At 38.1% G+C, this 16,576-nt stretch overlaps 1 protein-coding gene across 4 annotated transcripts in view; it reads right to left on the bottom strand.

Annotated features, from left to right (window-relative positions):
- Positions 1–16,017, bottom strand: part of CCDC50 (coiled-coil domain containing 50) — a 72,559-nt gene extending 56,542 nt beyond the window's left edge. The window contains exon 1 of one of the 4 annotated variants that reach the window (XM_012448933.2): positions 15,920–16,017. In XM_012448933.2, the coding sequence (XP_012304356.1) occupies positions 15,920–15,968 (49 nt within the window). In that variant the 5' untranslated portion in view covers positions 15,969–16,017. Of the gene's footprint in view, positions 1–5,842; positions 5,889–11,692; positions 11,847–15,919 lie in introns of those variants that run through there. The other 3 variants (XM_012448932.3, XM_012448935.2, XM_012448934.2) reach the window with 3 other exon arrangements.
- Positions 16,018–16,576: the final 559 nt, after the last annotated feature.

Raw genomic sequence — 16,576 nt, 5'->3', positions numbered from 1 at the left:
TGAGCACTGCATGAAATCTATTTCTTTCCAAAGGTACTTACCAATTATTCTCATGGAGATAGGCAGATATTGTATGAAAAAAAATAGGCCCCTGATACCCATGAGACATCCTCAAAAGGGTAAATACCATTATATAAGCAGTAGTAGACAATTTTTTCCAAAGCAATTTTTCACAAAGCATATCCACATAGTAAGAATTCATTTTATTTTTATTCCATGCATCCCCAAAGAAACTCCAACCTTCTGCTGTTTCACTATTTGAATGGCACTTTTCCTGGCACTTACACAAGCCCTCAAATGGTTTGGCAGCCAGTTCTCTGTTTGCCTTAGCCTAGAAAGAAAAGCCACCCATCTCCTTAAACCTCTGCAGGATAAACCCAGTCATGCCCATTAAAACCCAAAGATCACTTCCAGCTCAACTTAAGTACAAGTTTACACCAGGGGAAGAAAAACCATTTTGGTTTATTGGCTTCATATGACAAGAGGGCTTCCTTAAAGCACCAGCTACTGCAAGTTCTATTTATCCTTTGAGTCAGATATTTCCATTTTCAACTTCTCCTTTGCAAATAGATACTTTGGCTAGCACTTTCTTTCCTATTAGGATTAGTAAATTCATTTCAATTTTAAATGACCGAGAGCAATATTCAAAATTCCCCAATAACTTTTCTTTTTTTTTTTAATTGTACTTTAGGTTCTGGGGTACATGTGCAGATCATACAGGATTGCTGCAGAGGTACATACATGGCAAGGTGGTTTGCTGCCTTCATCCCCCCCATCACCTATATCTGGTATTTCTCCCCTCACTCATTATCCCTCCCCACCCTCCCCACCCCCGCTGTCCCTCCCCTAGACCCCACCCACTGACCACAGTGTGTGATGCTCCCCTCCCTGTGTCCACGTGTTCTAATTGTTCAACACTCGCCTATGAGTGATAACATATGGTGTTTGGTTTTCTGTTCTTGTGTCAGTTTGCTGAGAATGATGGTTTCCAGATTCATCCATGTCCCAATGAAGGACACAAACTCATCGTTTTTTATGGCTGCGTAGTATTCCATGGTGTATATGTGCCACATTTTCTTTATCTAGTCTATCGATGATGGACATCTGGGTTGGTTCCAGGTCTTTGCTATTGTAAACAGTGCTGCAATGAACATACATGTGCATGTGTCTTTATAATAGAACAATTTAATTCTTTGGGTATATACTCAGTAATGGGATTACTGGGTCAAATGGTATTTCTATTTCTAGATCCTTGAGGAATCGCCACACTGTCTTCCACAATGGTTGAACTAATTTACACTCACACCAACAGTGTAAAAGTGTTCCTATAGAGTCACAGGATAAACAAACAAGGTAAAATAATCTCTTAAAATCTTGCTCCCATAAAGCAAACTGCAACACTCACAATTCCATTCTGATAACCATTTGTCAGAACTGTATTCTAGAAATCTTGGATTATGTAAATCAAAACGTAGGAAAAGAAAAAAATGTGTAAATCTTGAAATTTCTGCAATTCCACTGTTATGTCACCACATGCTCAGTAACTGGTCACGTTCACTGTCTAGAAATGTGTTTGTCTAATAGATATCTTGAGATCATGGGTACATTCCTAGAACAAAATCAGTTTTACACAATCTAGGGGGATACTTCCACAGAAGATCAGGAGATATCTCTTCCTAATTATAACGAAAGCTTACATTAAAACAGTACTTCTTCCCCTAGAAATACAGACTATTCAGAGTAAGGAGGTGACCAAAAGGTAGACTTGAGGAAGCCAGTTGGTGTTTCAAAATACGTCCAGAAAATCCCCACACAGATAACAGGGGTTACACATAGATTTTAAGCAGTGATTCTGTCAACCACTTTGGCTCTCCACGTAGTTTCACAAGAGTGGTGTAATTTTTTTTAAGGTAGAAATTTATATTCACCTCACTGGTACTTAAGTTACATGTGAACTCTCAATAGTTCTGTATTCTCAACAAAGGCTGAAAACAGCACTCTGAGAAGAAAAAAGCAAAAACTTAAGCTGCCAGTCATGCAGAGACTCCAGTGAGTAGGATGCTAAGATTTCAATAATATACAAATAAACAGAGTATATAGAGCAACAACCTGGATCTGTTTTTGGATTTTGCTAAGTGTTTAAGAAAGATTTATGAGAAGAAACATGAACTTTTGAGTACAGATCAGGACTCAAATATTGCTTACTTACAGGCTAAAAGATCTTGGGCAAGTATTTAATTTCTTTGAACCTCAGAGGTTCCTCAACTGTAAAATAAGGATAAATGTTGTTAGGACTCAATTAGATAATGTATGTGAAGGACCAAAAAAAGCATCTGCTACTCAGTAAGCAGCAGCTCAATAAATAGAGCCTATTATTGGCCTCATCAAAGTTAATAAATTCCTACAATTAGTTATTTTCTATTAGGTATTACTTCTAGTGAGGTCCCACTAAGTCATGATTAACATGGATCTAGTCACTTTTCTAGTACAGAATCTATGCTGGAATATGCAGTGAGTACTTGCTCTTAGGAATCTGAAGAAATGATCCCAGTACAGGCAAAGGTGGGAAGATTACTTGAGGCCAGAAGTTCAAGATCAGCCTGGGCAATACATTGTGAGACCCTCACTCTACAAAAAAAATTTAAAAATTAGCCAGGAATGGTGGCATGGGCCTGTAGTCCTAGCTACTCAGGAGGCTGAGGCAGAAGGATCACTGGAGCCCAGGAGCTTGAGGCTGCAGTGAGCTATGACTACACCACTGTCCAGACAACAGAGTGAAACCCTGTCTCTGGAAGAAAAAGAAACAGAATCTGAAGCAATGTTTCCTGGCAAGTAATCACAATATAATCAATAGTTTACTGCATTTCTAAAGCTCTTTCTAACCTCGTATGCCCACCTGAGGGAGAACATGTTTCCTAAACACATTGCGGGCCGGAGTTAAGGGGAAATCAGAATGTCTGAAATGTTTAATAAGCTCTGCCACTCGAAACTTTTTCAGCTGAATGTCCAAGATTAGAAAGTAAAGTAGAATTCTATGTGAAAAATATGTAATTATAGTTTACTGAAATAAAAGAATCATCAAATTATCACCATCAAGAAGGGTAGGAAGGAAAACTGTTGACTGGAAGTATAGCCAGCCAAAATCTAACCAACATATTAACATGAAGATTAAAACCTTCTGGCATAGCTAAAACTAGACATAGTTTCCTAATTCTGTATTTTGAGTTGCTGTAGTAAAAGCTTTCTGCTAAATCTCTATGACATTCTAGCATCGTAGGTGTAATAAATACAGATTTACTTGCCCAATTTACAGAAATGTAAGGACTTTATCATAGTGTATAAGGCACAAGCAAATTATAGTAAAAAGAGCCCTCTTAATTCCAGATACCTGTCAGAATTTAAGTCTTGGCTCTGTCAGCAGCTTTCTAAGAGAACTTTGACAAGTCACTTTCCAAATTAGAGCCTCACGTAGTGACGTGTAAGGAGACAGACTAAATTACCTCTAAGAATCTATCCAACTTAAAAACAATGAAGAATGAAATGTAGTTAATTTGGTGTGACAGACATTTGTCTCTTGGATACAAGTATTATACATTAATGAAATAAATGAAATGAAATGAAGCCTATTCATCTAGGTTAACTGCCATGCTTTCTCCTACACCTAATATTGCTTGCATTGTTGCTGTTGATTTCACTATTTCTAGCATCCAAAATAACAAATATCTGCTTCTATCCATCTGTATAGTATCTTTAACCACAAGTAAATTTTAACCTTTTGTTCGATCTGGTGCCTTATAAAAAGGTGAACTTTTCCTGTTTCAATTAACAGTTCTCATAGAGTCTTCAGTATCAGAGTACAAGGAGACAATGTTATCAGTCACTAATTGTTCGATGAATACAAATGTGGACTGTGACGTTTACTAAAAGGTTTTCCTGGGGTCAGATGATCAGAGTACAGCCTGGGAAAGCTAACACTTTCGATCTTCAGAAGGCTTCTTGAAGATCACCAAATGTTTTATGTTCATCTGGAGTGTGTTCTAAATGCCCTAGATTTCCCTACGATTGCTACTGAAATTGGCTTCAGTACAACCTTCAGTATGCTTGGTTATCATGTAATACCCTCTTGCAGAGGAAATGAAAGAAAATCGGGGCAGCCTGCATCTGTGAACAGGAAGACAAGCCGTCCAAATCCTTTTCTACTATAAAGGATTCACTTGTCTCACTTGTTTTATATGGTATCAAAATTATTTAGATGGTTTAGAAAATTTTATATCATAACTCCCTTGAAGGATACATTTGTTTTTTTGTAGCACTGCATATTTTTAACGGCTGTTGACTTCTAATACATCATATGAACCTGAAACAGATCATTTTAAAGTAAGTACAAATTAAACATATCACACTCAAAGCAAAAAGACTTCAGCTGATTCTTCTGCTCATGCTTTCTCTCGTCTTTTCAATATAAACTATGACAAGTTTGCAATCCATATATTCATTGTTTCCATCCCAAAACTTTCAGATTCTTCACAACTGTCTCTCCTTATATCAAGAATTTTTAAAATACATGTTAGGTTTGACTGTTTAAACTGTGGAAGAGCCTTCCCCCTTTATCTAAAAATAAATCTAAAAGAGAAAATAGCACACATAAAAATTCTGATGGAACCCAATACCATCTAAGAAACTAACTGGATACTCTAACAACAGCAACAGAATGGTAACATCACTTTACTGGAAAGTGTACAAAAATTACCAGGGTCTTATATAACTAAAATTAATCCTTAAACAAGATTGTTGCCTCCAAAAGAGACTACTCTGACTTCAGGCCTTGAGATTCTATAGAAATCTGAGAGCTGGAACAACTCATACAACAAGTAAAAGACTTGCTCCCTGTCCCCTACTCCTATGCCAGGGAATTCATGCAAATGATCATAGCTCTTACTCTAGTGTCATTAATTTGGTTACCTTGAATAGCTTGCCCACTGAGCATAAATTATCAGATATTTCACAAGTTTTATGGAACATCTCCTATGCCTGAGGACCTTAATACTGAGATCAGTCAGCAACAGCTTCCTCTTCAGAGAAATAACAGCCTGATACAGAGCATGAAGACACATTGCACACATAAAATAGCACACATAAAAATTCTGATAGAACCCAACACCATCTAAGAAACTACTTAGAGTGCGCTGGTAAGACACGCAGGAAAGAAGCAGGAGACTTTACAGAGGATCAGCATTTCAGTGAGGCCAGGGGATGGGAAGTAGGATAGAAATAAGATATATCTGGACAGAGAAGAAGGAAATTCCAGGTAGATAGTTATGGTTAGGGCTCACAGGATCAATGGTCTGGAAGACAGCAAAGTGTAAGTACTTACAGGCCAACTTGAACAGTAACAGCAAAAGAAAATGTATACCCCTGAATTTTACAAAATGTTTCCATATCCAGTTCTTCAGTTAATTCCCACAGCACATTGAATATTATCTCCCATGAACAGATAAGGAAATTGGAGCTCAGAGATACTGCTAATAACTAGTAAAGAGGAGATGTAAAACTACATCTTACAAATCTAGGTTCAAAGTACTTCCCTTTACAAATAAGTTACTCAGTTAGTTGAACTTGAATTTTATACTCCAAGCTAGATTTCTATTTGCATAAATTAGTTAATGTATTGGTAAATTAAAGCAAATACTGCAAAATAATTCTGGGAGGAGCTCAATTACTGAAAAGAAATGCACAGAGTAAAAAGGTAGCCTTTTATACTTCTATTTAAAATGTAAATGAACATGATGGTTTTATTACATACTGTCAAGTAGCAGGAATCATAAATGTGTGTATTTCTTACCTTTCTTCAATTGCACCAATAGGTTCACCATCTGTTTCCCACATTTTTGGGGAATACATAGTGGAACCTATAATTTGGGAACAAAAAAAAAACTATCTAAATAGAAATTTGATAAGCTCTGTGGGCGCACTGGCTCACACCTGTAATCCCAACACTTTGGGAGGCCAAGGCACGTGGATCAATTGAGGTCAGGAGTTTGAGACCAGCCTAACCAATATGGTTAAACCCCATCTCTACTAAAATTACAAAAATTAGCCAGGTGTGGTGGCATGCGCCTGTAGTCCCAGCTACTTGGGAGGCTGAGGCAGGAGAATTGCTTGAACTAGGCAGGCAGAGGTTGCAGTGAGCTGAGATTGTGCCACTGCACTCCAGCCTGGGCTACAGAGCAAGACTCCATTTCAAAGAAAACGAAACTGTCACTACTAAATACAAATAAATAAAACCCTGATGATTTATACAACATTCTATAGAGCAGATTACATGTTTCATTTAGTAATCAATTATGAAATAGAAAATAAATTAAGAACCTCAAGACACTATGGGAGACAGGTACTCTTTGGGTTTTAAGACTCAATTGAAATTTTACATTTACATAGTCAGAAAGTTCTATAACAGCGACCTTGCTCAATCATCATATCCAACTTCCTGTGGTATTTCAGCAAAGTCCCCTTCAGTTGGGTGGTCACCAGTATATACCTAATCTGTTGAAATTATTAGAATCATCCCTTTTTACTCACAAAGTATCTAAGTTTGGCTTATAAATTTTTTGGTGACCCTGCCTTTAAGCCCCAGTAGTCACTCTACTTTGGGGAGTTTGAGTGGCACTGAAACCAAATTCCTAGAATTCAGGGGTTAGAAGCACAGTAAAACTCCCTAGCCATTGTCTCCACCTACAGTCTGTCCCCTTTAACATACACACAGAGGCAAAAATGATCTTTCAAAGATTAGCTCTATGGAGTTTCAATGGGGAAACTATAAAAAGAAGACATGATTTGTGGATACATCAAAGACCAATTTGAAATAATGAGATCTGACCAGAGAATGCTGGGAAAACAAACATGTCAACTTAGAATCCAGCAATCACTGACAGAATTGAAAATATTTTCTAGGAAAAGCCTGAAAGTGATCTATAAATGCAGACATTGAGAGTGAATAGCCCTTTCCAAAACAGCTACTGGCCCAGATATTAAGACAAATTCAAGATGTAGAGATGGGAAGAACGAGGACCCTTAAGTGAGCCCTATCTTTCTCTTTCTTCTATGTCAGGACTCTCATTTAGACAAAAAGAGTTTTTCATAGTATTTGTCAACTCTAATATTCTGTATTTACACAGACCTTCATAATAAAAAAGAAAAATCTAATATTTTCAAAGTATTTGGTGGGAAGGTGCTACTCAAAAATTAGTGAAAATAATACTTAAAGTCAATCATGGACTCCTCTATAGTCACTAAACAAAACAGAATTTGTTGCTGATGGGGATGCAGTGAAGAGGGAAAGATATCCTTATAAGTCATTTATAGTTTTACTATACACAGTTAAAACTCCTAAAGTTAATGGAAAATGACTAAGCCTTTATGACTCATTGGAAAAACAAAAGCCAAAAAAGTCCAGTGGAGACTCCCCTGGTATTTGGTCATTGAGGAGCTGTATCAGGACTAGAAATGCTCATCAGGAAATACTAAAAAATTTGGTGATAAAACCAGCCTAGGTACCTCTGATACAAGTGTCTAAGAAGATGAAATGATACTTCATTCACACAAATATCTGTCATAAGTTTTAAACAGAGCCAAAACTATAAGCTAAAAAAATTAGCAAACATTTTAAGGTGGCTGAATCTGTTGGATACTCATGAACTTCTCTTCTGAAAGCCCCACAGACCCTTACTCGGAGTTGGCATACGGCATACTCTTACTTTACATAAGATTTCTACCTACATTGGATTTTGGGATCCCCAGAAATTTACTGGGAGTGTAATTTTTTTTTCTTCTTAAAAAAAGAAAGAAAAATGATTTAAGTCTGTACTTTTTAAAGTCAATTCAAAAATTAAATAGGCTGTCCTAAGAGTTCAATAAACAATAATTCCCAAAACCATCACTATTAAAATTATGATAAAGTGTTTATATCAAAAACTGAGCTGTCCAAAAAAGGTTAAATAAGAAAGTTTTTTGGAAGTTTCATTGAAAATGGTTCCAAAACAAATCTTTTTTTTTTTAATCTGTACAGTACCAGGTCATAAAAAAATTTAAGCTTTGCAAATCACGTGGTCTCTGCTACAACTGCTCATCTCTGTCTCCATAGTATATAAGCAGACAAACACAAGTAAATGAATGTGTATGGCTATGTTCCAATAAAGCTTTACCTACAGACACTGAAATCTGAATTTCATATAATTTTCACATCACAAAACATTATTATTTTTGAATCATTAAAAAATGTAAAAACCATCCTGAGCTACCTTGCTATATAAAAACAAGTGGCAGTAGTTTGTAAGTCACTGCAACAAATTTCAATTACTAGAGAGGATTACTGCCCACTCTTTATCGGATAAATGAACTGTCACTGCAAAAACTTAAGAAATTAGGAGAAGATTTCTGTATTGGGGTGGCCACACTATACTCATTCGGTATTTTTTGAACGCCATTGCATAAGGCTGAGTACATAGTCTGCATATAAAAACTACGGATTCTTGAAACCATCTCTAAGAGCTTTAGCTAATATCAAGTAGAGCTGGGAAGGTGTTTATAGTAAAGATCCCCACATCATTCTGATATTGAACTAAGGTTTTTAAAACTGTGGACATGGGCAAACTATATGTATAATAAGAACTGTTTCCAGAATACGTGAAGAACTTCCAAATTCAATAATAGTCTAATTATTTTTAAATGAACTAAAATTTAAAATAGACACTTCAACAAACAATGTAAGAATGGCAAATCAGCATAAGAAAATGGCACAACCATTAGGGAAATACAAATTAAAGCCACAAAAAGAATTACACACCTGTTCAAATAGTTAAAATTAAAAAAATTAAATGGGCCCTGACAATATGAAATGCCACCAAGGATGCAGGAGCAACTGGAGCTTGCATACATTGCTAGTGGGAATGCAAAATGGTACAACCATTTTGAAAACAGTTTGACAATTTTAACATGCACTTGCCATATATAACCCAGAAAGCCCATTCAAGGGAAACTAAAACTTATGTTCAAATACACACACACACACACACACACACACACACACACACACATAGACAAATGTTCAGAGTGACTTTACTGACAACCACCAAAGGAAAACAACTCAAATATTCTTCAATTAGTGAATGAATAAACAGTATGTTTGAGGAGACTCAAAAAACTACTTACTATGTGATCTTATTTATACATTATTTTTGAAAAGGCAAAACTACCAGGGCAGAAAACAATTCAGCGGCTGGTGGGGGCATGAAAAGGGGGTTGATAAGTTTGGGGTTATGAAATGTTCTGTATCTTGACTGTTGTGGTGGTTACAAGACTAAACATTTGTCAAAACTCAGAACTATATATTAAAAAGAAGGAATTTTTACTGTATATAAATTATTCTTCACTGAACTTCACTAAAAAGACAAAAAGGAAAGAACCACTGACACATAAACAAGACTGGTAATACCCTGGTTCTGGTTTGTTAGAAAGTCTCCACTGCTTTGTTTTTTGTTTGTTTTCTCAATGCAGGTTAACAACTATCCTATGTATACACACTTAATGTATGTGTGTTATTTGTGTATGCTTTTTTAATGAAATGATGACAGAGGAAATAACGATTGTTTTCTGCTTAACAGCCCTTTTAAAAGTATTATCTGAGAACTCCTGTGCTGGTTTTTAAATTCAAACACCTGGAACATTCTAGATTCAAACATCTAAGTAATCCCCAAAGTCTTTCTGAATATAAAAACTAATTATCCTTTGTAGGTCTTATTTAAGATCTAGGTTATCCTAATTTTACATTTTAAATGAGTCACCAGTTAAAAACATTAATCCAATGGCACTTCCAGTGGCTACCTCTGAAACAGCAAATATAATTGTTTTAATGTTTGTTTTTTTCTCCTCTATGGATCAGAGCAATTCATTTCTAAATATGCTCCTGTACTTGGAGAACCGGGATTTCGAGCAGCATTTACTTAAGTTTAGTGGTCTCTATAACTGTTTTCTTTATGAATGGTTGAGTATCACATGCTTTTCGTCATTGAAGCAAAATTCATTTATTTCAGTAAAAACTGTTAATGTCCCTAACGAAAGCTGAGGAAAGATGATGGCCTATGACTTTGACTTTATTTCCCTAATATGTTTAATTGTAGAGCTTCTACTTTTAAATATTATCCCCTTTAGAATGAATATATCAGAGAAGACATGCATTTTTACCTGATAGTTAAGGTAGAAAAATCACTGAGGCAAGAGTGTGACTTCCTATAGTTCACTCAGTAATTCATTCGTTGAATCAAAAATAAAAGCTGTAAAAAAATTCTAATTAAACCTACGTTAACTCAGCATCCATATGATACATTACCCTTAAAATAACTATCCTCAGAAAAAGTCTTATCATTCATTATTTTCATTCTACTGTCTTAAACATATGGCATATCACATAGATGAAACACATCAAAAATGAATCTTACACATCTACAGAACAATTTAAAATCAAGGAGAAGAGAGGGAAGGGGAAAAGGAAAGGTGAGGAGAGGAGAAGGCAGGTAAAAAAAGGAGGGAAGAATAACCTGTGTTACGACTACTCTACTTATATATAGAGTATATAACTCTAACTCTAGTTTTAACTACTCACAGTTCTAAACTTTTCTAATCCTAGACCCCAATGTGCCAACTCCTAGCTACTCAGTCTCAGTGGTTTGACTCACTTGCCCTCCCTGACTCTTGGACTTTTATCTGGAAAATAAGGAAGTTGGCCTAGAACAGTAGTTTTTAATGCTTTCTACTCTGAAATCCCTTTTTAAAACACCAATTAACTATGGTTTCCCATGTGAGTTGTCCTTTAAGTATTTGATAGTTTAAAAAACCATGTATTTTACAAGTAATAGTTACATGAATTTGAAAATTCCCTTGTTCATTGAAAAACTATTGCACGTCTACATATGGCAATAAACTATTTTCTTCCCTTTTGTGAAAGCCATTTTTGGTCCACATATGAATTCAGAGGGTTCTTCCAACAACTCCATGCATTCTATACTACAGCAAAGATCATGTTCATGCACCATGGGAAATTTTTTTTTTTATTGTGGAAATACCCTCAACACAATATGTGGCACACAGCAGATAAAACAATTACTATTTTTTAAAGTCTGTATATCTAAGATTCCTTCCTGCTCCTAAATTGAGTGATACTGCTTTGCACTTAGAAAAAAAATTAAACTTACTACTCAGACAAAAATCAAAACCACAAAACAGCATTTAGAAAATGTTTTTACTAAAATTCTATTCTTAATGAATATCTCAAAGGCCAGAAGAGAAAGCAACAAATTACTTTAATTTTTTTATGTAATACACATCTATGTTGAATGACACACCTATTAAAAAAATGGGAAAAAATTCCAAGTTTTTATAAATTTAATGCTGGTAAAAATAAGTAATACACATAGTTTAAAAGGTATTATCTCTGTCTTTTAAGAGCTAATACTCTGAAAAATAATACAAAATAATTATGCCAGAGATAAGATTCCTAAACCAACAGAGAATATTAATGTATTCATTCATTCACTCATTCATTTATTCACAAATGCAAACATTGACGTAATAGCTGCTGACTATATAAAAGGCATTCATCCAGGTGAGGAGGGTAAAGCAAGATAACTAAGACACAAACCTCCTTGCTCAAAGAGATTCAGCCAGGGTCTCATTAAAAAGCAACAACCAAAACAAAAACTGTTACGAAATTTTGAAAAACAGGGAAAATGAGTTTGCCCTGTCGCCAGAAATAGGTACATTCTCATGGACACTGCCATCTGTTTAGATGCCTAGTGTGCATGTGATAAGCTTTAAATCTCTTGGACTACTGGATTAACTGATTGTACCAGACATAACTTTATATCTTTCCCCTGAAGTTCTGGATTTAGGCCATGAACTTAATATACCGCATTATGCCACCGGAGTGTCCTGAACCGAAAATAAATCAGTGCTTTCTAGGTATGTTTCCTTTTACAGACAGTTCTAATAATGTATTAAATTGTATCTTTCATGAAAGAAAAAGGATTTGCTCCCAGAATAGCTAGCTACTTGTACGTTAAGTAGCAAGTCACTCCTAGGTAAACTGATTTCTGATGTTAAGCACATACATGCACACGAATACACACAGAATTCATCAACTTTCAGACAGCAGAACTTTCCACATAAAGAATATCAGAATAGAACATAAAAAACGAGATTGTAAGAACTGCTGTAAGGAAAGAAAAACAAAGATTAACACTTGGAGAAAACAGAAGGGGTTCAAAGCATGCATTTCACAGCTAAAAATGATAAAGCTCTAATGCTTCAGAAATTGCAAAGAAGTTGATAAAACGCCAAAAGGTTTAGAAAAGCTTCGATCAACACCTTGGTTAGAGAAGGGTAAACAGCAAAATTAAAGTAAAAGGACAATTCAAATTAATTAGCAATACAGGAACTTGGAGAGCAAAAGGAAAGTAGGGCGTCTTGACTGCTGGTTCCAAAAAGAAAAATTCAATCAAGAAGCTAAAATTGACCCCCAAAATATGTCAGTTTGTCAACTGATTTAAAGTGTTCACTTTCAGAAAATATGTTTTCAGCTGTGAACTCAAATAAACTTTCAGAATATTACTGAAACATGCCTATTCCTTTGCCTAACATTCGCAAATTGCATTTTGCATTTCAGTCATAGATCTACTGAAGTTTAAAATGGCTGGAAATTATTTCCAATCTAGAACCTCAAATGTTTCAGAAGAAACAGAGTATTATTATTCCTAAATATTGGCAACAGTGTTTTCCATTATAAAAAGTATGCAGATATTCCAAACACCCTTTTAACCAGAAAAAAATGATGTGTTGACACTTAGTTGACTTAATTCTTTTCACCTACATTCCAACTCAAACATTTCTCCTTCTCTCCCAATTTAAGAGATTTACCAAAGTATAAATACTACCATAGATACATGTGCTTTTTCAAAAGGTCTGTCCAAATGATGAATATTTCATACTTCCTTAAAAACTAAGTAAGCATTAGATTTCAACCTAGAAAAAAAGGATTTTTAGCCGGGCGCAGTGGCTCACGCCTGTAATCCCAGCACTTTGGGAGGCCGAGGCGGGTGGATCACGAGGTCAAGAGATCGAGACCATCCTGGTCAACGTGGTGAAACCCCGTCTCTACTAAAAATACAAAAAATTAGCTGGGCACAGTGGTGCGCGCCTGTAATCCCAGCTACTCAGGAGGCCGAGGCAGGAGAATTGCCTGAACCTAGGAGGCGGAGGTTGCGGTGAGCCGAGATCGTGCCATTGCACTCCAGCCTGGGTAACAAGAGCGAAACTCCGTCTCTAAAAAAAAAAAAAAAAAAAAAAAAGATTTTTAAATATCCCCTTAACCCTAATGTCAGCTGCTACCCATGACCTCTACTGAAATGTTGATGACAAAAAGTCACACGGTGCCCCATCCCCTCCTAAAGAAACAGCAGTGGAATGGGGCACACATTCACTGCACTATCATTCTTAATCTCTATTGGAATCTACCTCATGATACCAACTTGAATATAAATTATAATTGCACACACATCTACCAAAGGTTTAAACTAAAAAGGTAAGTAGAGGAGACAGATACAGGGATTTTTTTTTAATGCAATTCAAAAATCTGCATCAGAATATTAAACTAATTACTACCACTAACCCTTCTCACATAAAGTTGGAGTTTCAGTATTACCACAGTTTCAATGTTTGCGCATGTTTTACCCTATCAGAGGCACCAGCTTCTTTCTCTTTAATTAGGATAAAGACACTAATAGGGAGTAACTGGGCCATAATTAAGAGTTATATTAGAGAAAGACACACTTTATTAGACTTGAATACTTCCCAGATCAAAAACTTCACCACCATTAGTAGGACATTCCAAGCGTATCATTTCCTTTGATAATCTTGGAACCATAAAAGTCAGCTGTTTACAGACAGTGATCTTCTCTCAATTCCTGACAACCTTCAAAGTTAATAAATATTTAATTCTAACTTACCGAAAGAGCCACACCGTATTTCCTTACCAATTTACCAGACTACATAAAAGACATCGCCAGACACCATATTACGCAAAAATGAAAGCTAATTTACATGTATTAGACTCTAGAGTGTGGAAATGGAAAAATTTTCCATTTTTAGATGGAAGGTGTTTGTGGAACTCCTTGAGAAATAATATGTTAGAACAAGTCATTCATGTCTTGGTAAGAAATCAGAAGACCTAAGGGTAATATAAATGTATATAAAGAGTTTTATGTTTTTTCCAGGTCATTCGCATGAATAGGGGACTGGATAAAATCACAGCACTATATGATCAATACTATACATGCCAGGTTTTGTTTGAACTCCAATTCTCCTTCTACTCACCATGCACCCCGCACCCCCAAAGTGCCACTACACAATGCACAAGGATCACTCTTTCTCTAGAGACAAAACCAACACATAAGCACACAAAAACCCCTCATATCCAAAAGTAAAGGATAACCAGACAATCTCTAAGACGAGAACTTTCAAAGTATTGATCTGCCTTTCCTATCACTCAGCCTCCTTAGTCTTGACAGCAGAGTGAAAACTGTTTTCTACAGGTGAAAGCACTAAGTGTTCATCAAAGCCATACCAGGAACAGAAAGGCAGAAAAATACCAATGCTAAGATCTCACGCCTAAGCTTTAACACCCTTCTGAAACAATAAGACAGAACTAGGCCCATTAGAAATTCTACATGAAATCAGTGCCCACTAGTCATTAATCTCCTGGTGCTTAAAACTCTGGGAAAACAACCAAGCAATCCCTAATTTTCTTGAGATTTCTGGGCTGGCCTGAGCACCCACAAGACAACTGAGTCAATTAAGTTAGCAAAAAAAAAAAAAAAAGCGGTTCCAAAAAAGCAAAAATTATTTTCAATTCCACATCTCCAAGACACCTCAGGCTACAGTATTTAGTTGAAACAAATGACATCCACAACAAAAGCCGACTTTGCAAGCCCTTGGAACTTATGGGCCTGCAGTAGCACTCTGGAACTTCTATGCTTCCTAGGACCAAAGAATAAACAAAGATAACTCAAGGCATAAGGCGATCCAGCACCTAAGATCTCAGTGTTTAAAAAAAAAAAAAAAAAAAAAAAAAAAAAAAGGTAGGTCCTGAGGCAGCTCGTGAAGAACAGAGAAGGGAAGTCAAAAGGCTACTTGATGTCAGCTAAAGCCAGGTCAGTACTAATCAGTCTCTATTTTCCTGGACATAGGTATAAAGAGCAATGACAAGGTCATCAGTCCCCTGCTTCCTCGCTCACTTTTTTTTTTTTTTTAAGAAAATGCTTATAGTGGCTTCCCGCCCACGCAGAGCACAGCCAAGACTAAACTTTTAAACTTTGAGGAAGGTGGGAAAGTCAGCCAGCCAGCCAGCCGCTGGCCTAGGAAAAGTAGGGAGAGAAGGAGGCAGAGTCAGGTTTCAAAACAAAGGCTCCACACGGAACTAAACGTCAACCCCTCCCCACTTCCCAGCCTTCAAGCCAGCCAGGCTGGGCCTGGATTTCTAAGCACACAGTTAAGTGAGACTGACCCAGCTCTTCAGCGCTCACTGAGGGCCGTGCCGTGCGCGAGAACAGGAGCACAACCACTTGCTGGGGGTGGTGTTGGCCTCCCCCACCCCTCTTACTGGAGGAAAAACAGGCTCGAAACGCCAGTGACTTGCCCAAGGTCCCACACTAGAAGCTGAATTCAGTTCCCCTCACGTCCAGGCAAGGCCAACGCAAGGCGGGCGCCGCGCTAGGGCCGCGGGAGCCGACAAGGCAACGCCCCTGCCCCGAGAGAACCTCTGGCGGGGAGAGGGGAGGGTCCCGCGCGACCCCCCTCCCTCCGCGGCCCTTACCTTCCTTGACTCCAGGCAGCTTCGACTGGTCGATGCTGACTTCAGCCATATTGGGCCGGGGTCCCTGTCGCCCCTTTCACGCCGCCGCCGAGCGGGGCCCCGAGCGCAGCAGTAGCGCCCGACGCGGCGCAAAGTCCGGCGGGAAGCGCTCGCAGGCCGGAGAACGGAGCGGCGCGGGCGGGCAGGGGCTGGTGACCAAAGCAGCTGAAGACGGACCCCGACGCACCGGGCTGGCGGCCCCGCTGCCCCGCCGCGGACACCTGCTCCGCGCCCCCAGCCCCAATCGATACCAAATATCCGGAGCCCGGAAATGGACCGGGGCCGTCCAGTACGGAGGGAGAGAGGAGACAGAAAGGCCGGCGGGCGGGGGAGGGGGCGCTGCAGGTCTGTAACCGCAATCGCAAGTGGCTGGCGAGCGAGGATCAGCGCCCGCTGCCGCCTCCCTGTTGTCTCCTTTGTGCTCAGTGACGCGCCTGAGGCTGGGGCCCCGCTGTGCTCCCGCCCCTGGGCCCTGCCTCCCTCCCAAGGGAGGGTCGCGTCTTTAGGTGGGGGCTTTGTATCCTAGAGGCCTCAACAAAGAGGCCACGCGGGTCACCCAAAACATAACCGTTCCAGTGATTGGTGTCGTCAGCATTTTGTGCTCTGGTTCTGGGATGG

This window comes from Aotus nancymaae, unplaced genomic scaffold, assembly GCF_030222135.1.
Source record: "Aotus nancymaae isolate 86718 unplaced genomic scaffold, 86718_ANA_hifiasm-v0.15.2.pri h1tg000067l, whole genome shotgun sequence".
Lineage (NCBI taxonomy): Eukaryota > Metazoa > Chordata > Mammalia > Primates > Aotidae > Aotus > Aotus nancymaae.
Note: the sequence above shows the minus strand (reverse complement) of the source record. Positions and strands in the feature narration are given on the sequence as shown.